The sequence below is a fragment of the Rattus norvegicus genome, chromosome 5 (assembly GCF_021556685.1).
Source record: "Rattus norvegicus strain SHRSP/BbbUtx chromosome 5, alternate assembly SHRSP_T2T, whole genome shotgun sequence".
Lineage (NCBI taxonomy): Eukaryota > Metazoa > Chordata > Mammalia > Rodentia > Muridae > Rattus > Rattus norvegicus.
This window is the reverse complement of record NC_141538.1, coordinates 165,061,259-165,073,056: the sequence shown is the minus strand read 5'-3', so window position 1 is coordinate 165,073,056 and position 11,798 is coordinate 165,061,259. Positions and strand designations below refer to the sequence as shown.

General features: G+C 46.2%; 1 protein-coding gene and 1 pseudogene across 1 annotated transcript in view; both read right to left on the bottom strand.

Moving 5' to 3' along the window:
- Positions 1–204: 204 nt before the first annotated feature.
- Mtor (mechanistic target of rapamycin kinase) overlaps positions 205–11,798 on the bottom strand; it is a 109,777-nt gene continuing 98,183 nt past the window's right edge. The window contains 10 exon segments of the mRNA NM_019906.2: positions 205–1,061; positions 1,701–1,806; positions 4,912–4,992; positions 5,212–5,292; positions 6,673–6,738; positions 7,558–7,693; positions 7,943–8,017; positions 8,365–8,437; positions 9,285–9,367; positions 11,304–11,426. Coding sequence (NP_063971.1) covers positions 1,046–1,061; positions 1,701–1,806; positions 4,912–4,992; positions 5,212–5,292; positions 6,673–6,738; positions 7,558–7,693; positions 7,943–8,017; positions 8,365–8,437; positions 9,285–9,367; positions 11,304–11,426 — 840 coding nt within the window. The 3' untranslated portion in view covers positions 205–1,045.
- Positions 2,325–2,406, bottom strand: LOC120103237 (U6 spliceosomal RNA; annotated as a pseudogene).

Here is an 11,798-nt window from a genome sequence, read left to right as displayed (position 1 = left end):
ACAACAACAAAAAGGACAGGGTTTTTCTGTGTAGTCCAGAATCTCAAGAGATCCTTGTTTGCCTGTTTCTGTCTTGGCCTGTCTAGTGATGGAATGTAATGGTGTAGGTTCCTGTCCCCATTAGTCAGTGGCTTACCACTGAGTTTAAGCCAAAGCCCAATAAGAGAATTTGCAAAATAATGAACAGAAAGCCATACACATAAATACTTTTAAAATTCTGATGTCATTTATTGGCACAAAAATTACTCAGATACAATGGTGTCTAGATGTGGCTTCACTTATACTTTGTGTTTAGTTGGATATTTACTTTGCTCTTAATTCACAACCTGCGCTAGTGTCCCTCTGAGATCAGCACTTCCACAACAGCATTTGTGTTCTGAGTCCCTGCTGCAAACACAACATATCCATCCCTCACTGAACACAGCAGCAGGGCCAGCGTGGACCCTGCACTGAGATCCTGGCACACCTGCTCATCCTCGGTGGCCAGGCGTCTGAGCAAACGTCCTTCCTGGAAGGCCGGCTCTGTGAGGTTCAGCATCATGGGATCAGGTGGAAGACAGATCTTCTTACACACACGGTGGCCCATCCTGCAGATGTTGCCACTGCATCCAGGGACGGGTGAGGTAACAGGATGGTGGAGTGCTGACATCTGTGTCCTTGCTGTTGAAGCCCCTGGTTGAGAGGATCAACTAGATTATTCGGTCAGCAAATGCGTATGATGAGTTCTTCTGTAAGTTAAGTCAAAACCCGTATTTCTTAGTCAGTTACTCATCTTCTGTTCTCCCAAAATCAAAGGCTTGGTTTCTGTAGGATTACTGTGTTTCACTGTCCTGGGAACTGAATCAAGCCTTGTGTTTCTGACAGTGTCTTTTCAACAGCAGCTAGGAGGTTGGCATAAGCCAACTTTGAATATACAGTAGTTCTTTTCATATACATTTCAAAATATTAACAAAGTCCAACTTTATGACCATGGTTTCAGTCCACTGGAAGCACAGACCAAGGTACAAAAGCATCGGAGGAGATGATTTTCTTTGCCAGGCCTTGGTTACCAGAAAGGACACCTAGGAAGGTGGGCAGAAAAAGGCATGGTCAGTCAGAGCTCTTCCAAGCTTTACCCAAGCACAGAGAGCAGGTTTGAGCCCTATGGGACTCAGTCAACACCTCTAGTAGAGGGCTAATGGCCCTGAGGTCCCAGAGATTCCTCTGCCCCTCTCAAATGCCTGCCTAGAGTCTCCAGGATTATCAATCTTTTTCTTCACTTTTTCTCTCTAGCATTTCTTTGACTTTTCCTGTGCCCTTCAGATCTCTGGAGCGACAACAAAATTCCAAAAGCACCAGACAAGTAATGCACTCTGCCCATTCTAAACCAAAGCTCTCAAAGCAGCTGTAACTTCCAAATGAGATTACATCTCTGTTTCCCGCAAGCAAGGAGCATTCTCAGAACCTGTGAACTTAAGAGGCATGGAGCCCATAAAGAATGTTCTCTATGATCACTCCACCAAATCATCTTCTCATATGTGGGTTTGAGGCTTAAAGTGTGTCCTTACTGCAGGCTTATTTAGAGACATGGTTTCACTACTATAACTTGGCTGTCCTGAAACTTACTAGAGACTTGCCTGCCTCTGCATCCCCAGTGCTGGGGAGTAAGGGCATGTGCCACCACACTTGGCCAATGAGGCTTCTTTGCAAGGCTCACTCACCAGCCAATGTAGCACTGGCAGAGGTTCTCATGAGATGTCGCTTGCTTGATAAGCAGTTCCACTTGGGTTGGAACATCCAAAGTGTCATCATGAGAGAAATCCCGACCTAGAAAGTAGAAATACTGTCATCTGCATTTGGCAACAACACAGCCCATGTTCTTGTTTGGCTTGGCTTGGCTCAGCTGTCTATGTAGCCAGAATCACTAGAGCAGGAAGGATAGACCACATCTGCACTGAGAAATTCACCTCCGTGTCCTCTGCAGGCACACTGGTCCCTTAATATAGACCCAGTTCAAAGATGTGGCTAATGGGGCTGCTCCAAAACCAGACTTGAGAAGTGGCCAAGGGCATTTAGCTTGAACTGCACACGTTCATCAGTGTTTCCACTGGAGTTAAGATCTTGCCCTCACACAGAGTCAGCAGCCTAACCAGCTAGTAGGGCTTCTTTGATAATATGTGTGCTTCTGTTTTAAGCCAAATTCATTTTGCTATGGTAACCGATAGCCTAGACTCCTAAATATCTAAACGTCTACTAGAGATAATGCACAAGCATGACTACAAATTTCTATTTATTCTTTTAATTATTTTATTTATTTGGTCCCCCACCCCCACCCCCAGAGTTCGTTGTGTGTCCTCCTTGCTCAGGGCCATGCTAATCCTCTCTGTATCATCCCACTTTTAGTCTACGTGCTGCCGAAGCAAGCATGGCTGTTTTTGTTTTAGAGATTAAACTTTATGTGCCTCCGTGTTGCCCGTATGTCTGTATGTGCTCCATGCATGTGCCCTGGGAGGTCAGAACCTGGAGTCAGATGTCCTAGAATTGGAGTAACTGATGGTCAGGAACCACTACATGGATGCGGGAATCAAACCTGGCCCACAAGGAAAACACCTGCTTTTCACCACAGAGCCACCTCCCCAGGCCCATCCTGCCTCTTTAGCTTTTCTTTGAGATGGGGAAGTGTTTTGCGAGAGATTTCATGTAGTGTCAGCTGGCCTGAAGTTTGTAGCTGTACCTGCCTGATCTGATGACAGGCGATTAGAGCCCTCGGTAACATTTTTATTTATTTGAGTAGTCCTAGAACTGACGGTTAGGACTCAGCCAGCTGCGATTCTCCTGCCTTGTTCTACAGGGATTGCAGGCGTGAGCCACCACAGCTATCTGGCAAAGCACCTTTCTAGTACCACGAGCACTGTTTAAGTCTTCCAGATCTCCATAAATAGGGTTTCTCCACTTGTCACTGTTCAGTTCTAGGCCCTGGGGCTATGTTGGGTGAGGACATCCTTCCTATAGGTGTTTGTTTGTTGGTTTGTGTGTATTTGAGACAGGGTCTCTCTCTTCCTCTGTCCCCATAGCCCTAGGTGGAGCTTGCCTCTCTCTTCTGAACACTGACATTAAAGCTATGCTACGTCATGGTTTTTCAGTTTTGTGAACACACTCTTTCTTAGAGACACAGAGTGTGGTTCGATGAAGGGTCCTTTTGTACCATGGTTACAGCCCCAGGACTTGCCCACCACGACCTCTAGTTTGCTCACTTAGTCCTCTCCTCCCTGCAGAAGCTGCTCAAGAGCTCTGCTACATCTCAGCCGTCTCTGTCTCCATCCCCTTCTCTTCAACAACTTCAGTCTGGTTATCGGGTCTCTCAGCTCTCAGATGGTCACCACCGATGTCATCTTTGACCTTCTCATTTCTCATGTATCAACAGCCATCTTTGTGGGTTTTATTTTTTACGTTGTACTGGGGCTCTTACCTAGGTTCTGTGAGTGGCAGGCAGTAACTTTACCACTGAGCCACAGCCCTAACCCAGCCTTTGACCTGCCTTCCTCAAGATCTCTTGCATTGTCTTATGTGCATATTAGAGCATTTACATGCCCTCCTTCTGATGCAAGGCCACTCAGCCAGTGCAGGTGGTGTCACGACACACACACAAAAAAAACAGGCCTGGTTCCCTTCCCATTGCACCTACCTGCCTTGGTGTTTTCCCTGGGTTGAATGGCAGCCTGGGACCTTCCTTTTACCATCACTCTCATCAAAGGGTTCTAGATACACCCTTTGTCCCTCTGCCTGACATAATGTTAGTGTCCTCTAGTTAATTCCTTGTGGAAGTCTGAGTGAGAATGGTCCCCGTATACATCTGAATACTTGGTCCTAGTTGATGAAACTATTTGGGAAGGATTATAAGGTGTAGTGTTACTGGAAGACTTGTGTAGCTGGAGGTGGGCTTTGAGGTTTCAAAAGCCCATGTCATTTCCAGCTAGTTTTCTCTGCCTCAGAGTTGTAGATCAAGATGTAAGCTCTCAGCTACTGCTCAGACACCAAGCGTGCCGCTTGCTGACAGCTTATGGCCATGATGCTTATGGTTACTAACCATGAAAGCTGTCAGCCTAACAGACGCTCCCTCACAGCGTCTCAGCAGCAGCAGGAGAGATGTAACTGATAGACTCCTGCACATAAGCTTGAGCTGTAGCTTCCTTAGGGAGACTTTCCTGGGACTTCCACATTAAATCAAACCCTGCCATCACAAGGTATCACAGCCTGTTCTCCACGTAGTGATAATGTTTTCCCATAGATTCTGAGTCCTGAAAAGCCAGGGAAGCTGGCTGTCTTCTTGTGTGGTCCTTTATTGACTGACTTGATAAAGCACCCTGACTACAGAACTGGCTGATGCCCAGTGCCTGCAATCCCATGTTTTCTGTGACGTTCATCTCCTCTGTTATGTTCTTATTATCATTCAAATGGAGGAGTTCAGAGGTTACGTAGGAAGTGAATGTGGAATGGGGTCTCTGGCTACTTGGCTCCCACTCTCCATGAACTGACCCACTTCACAGGAGAAAGACAATCAGTTGGATTGGTTGCTTCTTTCTAAAGTCAGACAGGGCTCCCCTTCCGTCCTTCCACAGCATGCTAGTAGCCATAGTCAACCCAACTGGTCAGGCATTCTCCAGTATCTCACCACGAGGCCAGTAACAAGGCCTGGTTCTGGAATCCATCCAGATTCCACCAGAGCCCCCTTATCCCCAGAGCTAATGAGGTTAAAGGATGTCAAGTGATATTAAGGGTCTTTAGCAACAGGAGCCAGAGGGGAGCTCCACTGTTGCCTTAAAGCTACTCGTGACCCATGTAGAAATAAATCCCAGGACAGCGGGCTGGCCATCCGCGGAGAGAACACTCTCCTCATCAGGCTTCATGTCCCTTTAACCACCAAACACTCACCAGTGAGCTTATCTCGAACCCTGTTAATAATCTGAATAGCTTTCTTGTTTAAGGCTTCTGGTTTCACCAAACCATCTCCAACTGAAAGACACAAGAGCAGAACAGTATGTCCAAGGCTGCCCCGCTCTTATGAAACTTACCTTAAGTGCTAACAGTCCTGTGCACCTGTCTCTGCCCTCAGCACACAATGCAAAAGTCATGGGCCCTCCCCTCTCAAAGGCAGCTTTGTTGGTTCCCTTCGGGCTCATTTTTCACCGTAGCCATCTGTGCATGAGTGAGTTCCCCAGAGTGTGGACTTACTGAAAGAATGGATGGATTCTGGCACAGTGGTCCCTGTTTTCTTATGGGCTGGTTCTCCAAGTTCTACACCGTCCAAAATTTCTAGAGGAAACAAACAAACAACAAACCCCTCAATTAGCAGATGATTCGAATAGTAAGGAACCAATAGTTTCTCATACTTTTTTGGGAGAGGTTTCATGTATGTGAGGCTGCCCTTGAACTCCCCAGAAATGTAAAGATGAACTTACTATTGGTCCTTATGTCTCTACCTCCAAGTGCTGGGTTTACAGCTGACTGTCACTCTATTTTTTAAATTTATTTCCATTTTAAATTGTATGTATGTGTGTTTGTATGTGGGCATAACCGTGTAAGGTGTTGGGTGCCTGAGACCAAAGCAGTAGAAACTTCCTAGAGTGAGAGTTACAGACAGTGCTGATCTACCTGATGTGGGTGCTGGGAACTGAACTCAGATCCTCTGGAAGAACAGTATGTGTATCTTAACTTCTGAGCCATTTCTCCAGCCTGGTTACCTTTTTGGGGGTGGGGTGGGTTGGGGTGGGATGGGATTGGTTTTTCTATGCAGCCCTAGCTGTCCTGGAACTCATTCTATAGACAAGGATGTCCTTCAAACTCAGAGATTCGCCTGCCTTTGGCTCCTGAGTGCTGGGATTAAAGCTGTGCACCACCACTGCCTGGCTCTGTTACTCATTTCAAAATAAAAATTACATTTATTTATGTGTTTGTGTGTGTTGGGTGGGGAGGCAGCATGTACGGAAGGTCAGAGGTCAATTTTTACCAGTTGATTCTCTCCTTCCACTATGTATGTTTGGGGGATCAAACTTAGGTGGCTGGAGTTGGCCCTAATTACCCTTCCCTTACTACTGGGCTGTCAGACTCAGGTTCACTCATCTAGGCAAGCACTTCCTGAGCTGCACCTTAAGTACTGACATCAGTGAGGCTCGTCATAGGGCTGGAGTGGTGGTTCAGCGGCTAAGAGCACTTGTGGTAGCCCAGCTCTCATGGGGCTCACAAGCATCTGTAACTCCAGTTCCAGGTGATCTAGCACATGCTTCTGGCCTCCACCAGGCACGCATGAAATGCAGACATACATGCAGGCAAAACACCTATATATACACATACAAATAAAACAAGGAATATAAAGAACTAGTTCCTAACTATTTTGAGATTTATTATTGTTTACTATTATGAATGTCTGTGTGTGGGAGGAGTGCCTGTCATAGCTCCTATGTGGTCAGAGGCCAACCTCTTGGGTCTTCTCCTCCCACCTTTTATGTGGGTTCTGGGAACTGAACGCAGATCACCAGGCTTAAGTTGTAAGCATCTGGACAGTGCCCCTTTTTCTGTTTTTCAGACTGGGTTTCGTGTAATCCAGGCTGGTGTCAAACTTGCTATGTAGGTAAGATGACCTCACACACTCTGGGCACAGTAGTGAGGCCTGCCGCTTCCCTGGGATGTACCCACCTACTGACTGGCCTGCAGAATAGGAGTCTGTCCTGGTTCGGGACCGCTTGTTGCCTTTGGCATTTGCTAGGAAGAGAGAGCATGAATTAGGAAGCGCTTAGACTGTGACTTGAGAGAAGCCTGGTTGGAAAGGTATTTTCTTATGATCACAAAAACATAATTTTTTCTTTTCTTTTTTTTTTTTTTTTTTTTTTTTGTAGACCAGGCTGATCTTGAACTCACAAGAGAACATCCTGCTTCTGCCTCCCAAGTGTTGGGATTAAAGGCGTGTACCACCCCCCATCCAGCTAAAATGTATTTTTTTCAAAAAGCTGAAATGCTGAATCTGCAATCTGGATGCTCGCCACTGCAGGCCTGACACAGACAAGTCAGTGCTGGTTTACTCAGACCATCAGCCACTGCAGGCCTGACACAGACAGATCAGTGCTGGTTACTCACAGACTATTAGAGACCTTTTTTTTTTTTGGTTCTTTTTTTTTTGGAGCTGGGGACTGAACCCAGGGCCTTGCGCTTGCTTCCTAGGCAAGCGCTCTACCACTGAGCTAAATCCCCAGCCCCTAGAGACCTCTTGACAGTTAGAATCCTCCATCGAGTAGAGAAGAGGCCACACTGCTGTCTCAATCACAACTATTTGTGTTTCTCACTAAAATGCTAGCTTTCTACTGACAGCCAAACAAAGAGAAACCACTGAGGCACAGTTCATCCAGAAAACCATGCTCATTAAACAGCTGGCTGGAGCGCTCTCTAGCCCGTAAAATGGTTTGAAATCCCTCTCCAGCCCCCAGAAACTGCTCTGTAATTGTCAGGGACACATATGTATCTATGTATTTAATTTAAACAGCATAAGCTGGCTTGGAACTTATAGAGAATATATTTGAAGCTTACTGTCCATCAGCCTCCAATTCAGCAGAGGGTCATAGACAAAGGCTTCTAGCACAGCCATGACACTGTCCTTGTGCTCCCGAAGCACCTCCATCACTGTGTGGCATGTGGTTCTATAGTTGCCATCGAGACCGGTAACCTGCACAAACGTCAGAAAGAGTTACTAAGAGTGGCCTGCCACCCTGACATGGGTTAGGACCCAGCCGATGCAGCCCAACATGCAGTGCTGACCTTTAGAGGTCATTTCCAACACAGTAATGGAGGCCTGCTACAGAATCCACATGGGCACCTAGGGGAACTGATAACCCCAACAAACACAGCTGTCCTCACAGAAGGGAACGACTGTATTGGCTCCATTTCAAATCAGTGTGTGCTCAGGATCACTCACCTCCATAGCATTGGTCAACATTCTTGTTAGTCTAAATGGAATCTTTTCTGGAAATTTCTCTCTGGTCATAGCAACCTATAGGGTCATTAAAGGAAACAGCAAATCCATGGTTAGGTTATATACTCTAGCTGAGGCCAGGTGAAGGTGGTGGCCTCTCTTGACATCATGTGCTCTGATTTATATCACAGCAAGAAAAGAGTTCCCATCGAATCCAGAAAGGGCATTTTATCACAGAGATTTGAAAGATAACCTAAGAAAACAAAAACAGAGAAGAGAAAAGGGACAAGTGCCCACTGCCTGGCCTTGGCCAGCATGCAGCAGGGGACAGGAGAGCCCTCCTGGATGACAGCCTGTGGAGAGAGGAGAGGGGAGGCCTTTGGGACTTGAGCAACCCAAACTGTCAGGAGAGTTAGCATACTTACCTCAAAGCAGTCCCCAAAGTCAATGTGCAGGATCTTTCCACTCAGCCGGTCCAGCATCAGGTTGGATGGGTGCCTGAGTGACAGGTGAGAGCAGGAGGGATCAAGAAGGCAGCTCTGATGATGAATTAATCACAAGGGCTCCAGGCCAGGAGCTGGCAAAGGCTCACACTCAGTTGAGCCCCGCCCCCACATGCCTGTGTTACATGGGCTTTGTGGGAGCTGGCCTTACTCAGTGTTTTCTGCACTGCTGCATGCTGCTTTGGGGCTACAAAGGCAGAAGAAAGTGATTGTGGCAGAGGCCACATGACCCACAGAGCCTAAAATATGTATTATCCGTCCTTGCATTGACTTTCTTAGGATCTTGGGTCCCTAGGAAAGTCGGTTCTTTCAAGAGTAGCACAGGTCTATCATTCCTACCAAATAGCTACCAGAGGGTCTTGTCTGCTGAACCTCTGGATCAGACTAAGTTTTTCTTAGTCCACCAGTCTTTAGTCAAAGGCATTCTGCTAGGATTTCAGACTACTGGTTTCTAGAACTTTGTATTATATTTACATTAGTGTGTGTGTGTGTGTGTGCGCGCGCGTGCGCGGGCGCGTGGCCTTGTTTGGCAGTCAAACAAAGTGTATTTTGTACAATGGAGGGTTCAGCTTTAGTTGGTTTCCACTATAAAAGGAGAATGACCTGTCATCTTAGCACAGTGGTGAATGGTCACTTTGTTAAATTAGTAAGTACTTTGAGGAGCCCTCCTCCCTGCTGCAGGGTACAGTAATCCTACCTTTCAATAAAACTATGTTTGTTTGTCTTTCAAAATATAAAATATAGTCATTTATTCAAAGGTTACATATTTGTAGAAATCAAGATGAGACCATTGAAAATAACTGGAGAAAGAAACTCAAAAGAAACAAATTAAATTCACTCACCTGTCTCCAAGGCCTAAAATGTATCCAACCATGGACATGACAGCCAGGGAGCGAGTATAATTGGTTCTTCGGTCAAACCACACCTACAGCACAAGAGCACATGTGACAACGTTCTACAGGCCGGCAGCGTCAGCACAGAATAGCCCAGGTCAGCTGTTCTCTACCACTGACCAGCTAGAATGGAGCACAGTTATAGCCCAGGTCAGCTGTTCTCTACCACTGACCAGCTAGAATGGAGCACAGTTATATAGCCCAGGTCAGCTGTTTTGTCAGCTGACAAAGATCCCAATCATCATCATAAACTATGCCTCAGTATCAACTATCAGAAAGGGTTGCACCTGGATGAATAATGAACGAGCTTTTTCTGAGGAACATGAATGTAAGTGAAGATGTCCTACTCAGGGTCTCCACTTGAGACTGTGAAGAGGACCCTTCTTTCCAAGTCATCTGGTACAGTAACATCATTCCAAAAAGCGTCAATGGCCCTGTTTTTCAGACATCAATACAATGGTCCTCAAATTTATGTGGTAGAAAAAAAATACAGAAGTAGACCATGTGGGGGCTGGACAGATGGCTCAGCGGCTAAGAGCACTGACTGCTTTTCCAGAGGTCCTGAGTTCAAATCCCAGCAACCACATGGTAGCTCACAACCATCTGTAAAGAGAGCTGGTATCATCTTCTGGCCTGCAGGCATATATGCAAGCAGAAAGCTGTATGATGTATAATTAATATATATACACATACACACACCATGTAAAAAAAGTAGACCATGTGAAGAGACTTGTCTTAATGGCTGGTTTTCAAGACACATAAGAGACAGCAATTAGATGGCTCTAAGGCAAGTTCTATGGGAAGACTGAGCTCAATGCGTGAGCAAAGTGCGGACTCTTTTTTTTTTTTTTTCTTTTTTCTTTTTTTCGGAGCTGGGGACTGAATCCAGGGCCTTCTGCTGAGCTAAATCCCCAACCCCCAAAGTGCGGTCTCTTAAGGTGGGGGAAGGATGGATGTTCTGGTAAACAGTGAGGTAGTAGCTGATCATTAAACACTGTACTGGCTGGTTTTGTGTGTCACCTTGACACAAGCTGGAGTTGTCACAGAGAATTTCCCTTGAGGAAATGCCTCCATGAGACCCAGCTGTAAGGCATTTTCTCATTCAGTGATCAAGGGTGGGAGGGCCCAGCCCATGGTGGGTGGTGCCGTCCCTGGGCTGGTGGTCCTGGGTTCTGTAAGAGAGCAGGCTGAGCAAGTCAGGGGAAGCAAGCCAGTAAGTAACATCCCTCCATGGCCTCTGCATCAGCTCCTGATTCCTGTCCTGTGTGAGTTCCTGTCCTGACTTCCTTTGGTGATGAACAGCAATGTGGAAGTGTAAGCTGAATAAACCCTTTCCTCCCCAATTTGCTTCGTGGCCATGATGTTTGTGCAGGAATAGGAACCCTGACTAAGACACGCACTTTCTTAAATCATATTACTTATTTGTGTGTGTGTGTCTGGGAGGCAGGTGTACATACTACAGAGTTCGAGCCAAGGTCAGAACTGGTTCTTTCCTTCCAATATGTGGGTTCCAGGACTGAACTCAGCTGTCAGGTGTGGCATTGAGCGAACTAACCTGCCAAGGTATCATTTCTCTGGCCTGGTTTATTTTATTTTAAAAAAATTATTTTTTATGTGTATGAATGCATGTACGCGTTATGAATGTCTGGGCACCATACGTGTGCCCAGTGCCTGAGATGGCCAGAAGGATGTTGACTCCCCTGGAACTGGAGTTACAGGATCTCATATATGGTTCTGGCTGTCTTACAACTTTATATAGTAAAGGATGGACTTGAGTTCATGGTGATCCTCCTGCCTCAGCCTCCCGAATGCTGGGATATAGGCATGAACTACCATCCTCAATTTAATGAGGTTTTAAAAAGCTTTTTATGAAGCACAGTGAAAACTTCTCAGTTCATCACAACATAGCGGAGGGTACGCCCAGCCCAGCCGTGTGTGGGTGTTTGCGACCGGCGACCGTGGACGTACCTCTGAGCTGGGGCTTTTCAGCCACAGCAGCTTGGCCAGGTCATCCCCGGCTGTGTTGTTGACAGCATGCTCAAACACCTCCACCTTCTGCATCAGAGTCAGGTGGTCATAGTCAGGAGCCATCTGAATCAGGACCAAACCAGTTAGTGAGAGAGGAGTCTATGATAGGTAGCCCAAATGTAGAACTGGCCCAGGGCCAGGCAGGCAGAGCTGCGTTCTGGTCTCATCAGCAAAGCTAAGCCAGAAAGGAAAAAACAAAGAGGTTTCTTTTTTAAAACAAGATCTTATTATGTAGCCTGGCTGTCCTGGGATTTGGTGCTGTAGACCAGGCTAGCCTAGAACTCAGGCCTGCCTCTGCTTCCTGAATGCTGGCATTAAAGGTGTGTGCCACCATACCCAGCAACTTAAAAAAAAAATATACATATACCCACATAATTTTATATATGTATATAGTACATATTTATATTATATAACTATATATAATTTACATGCTGT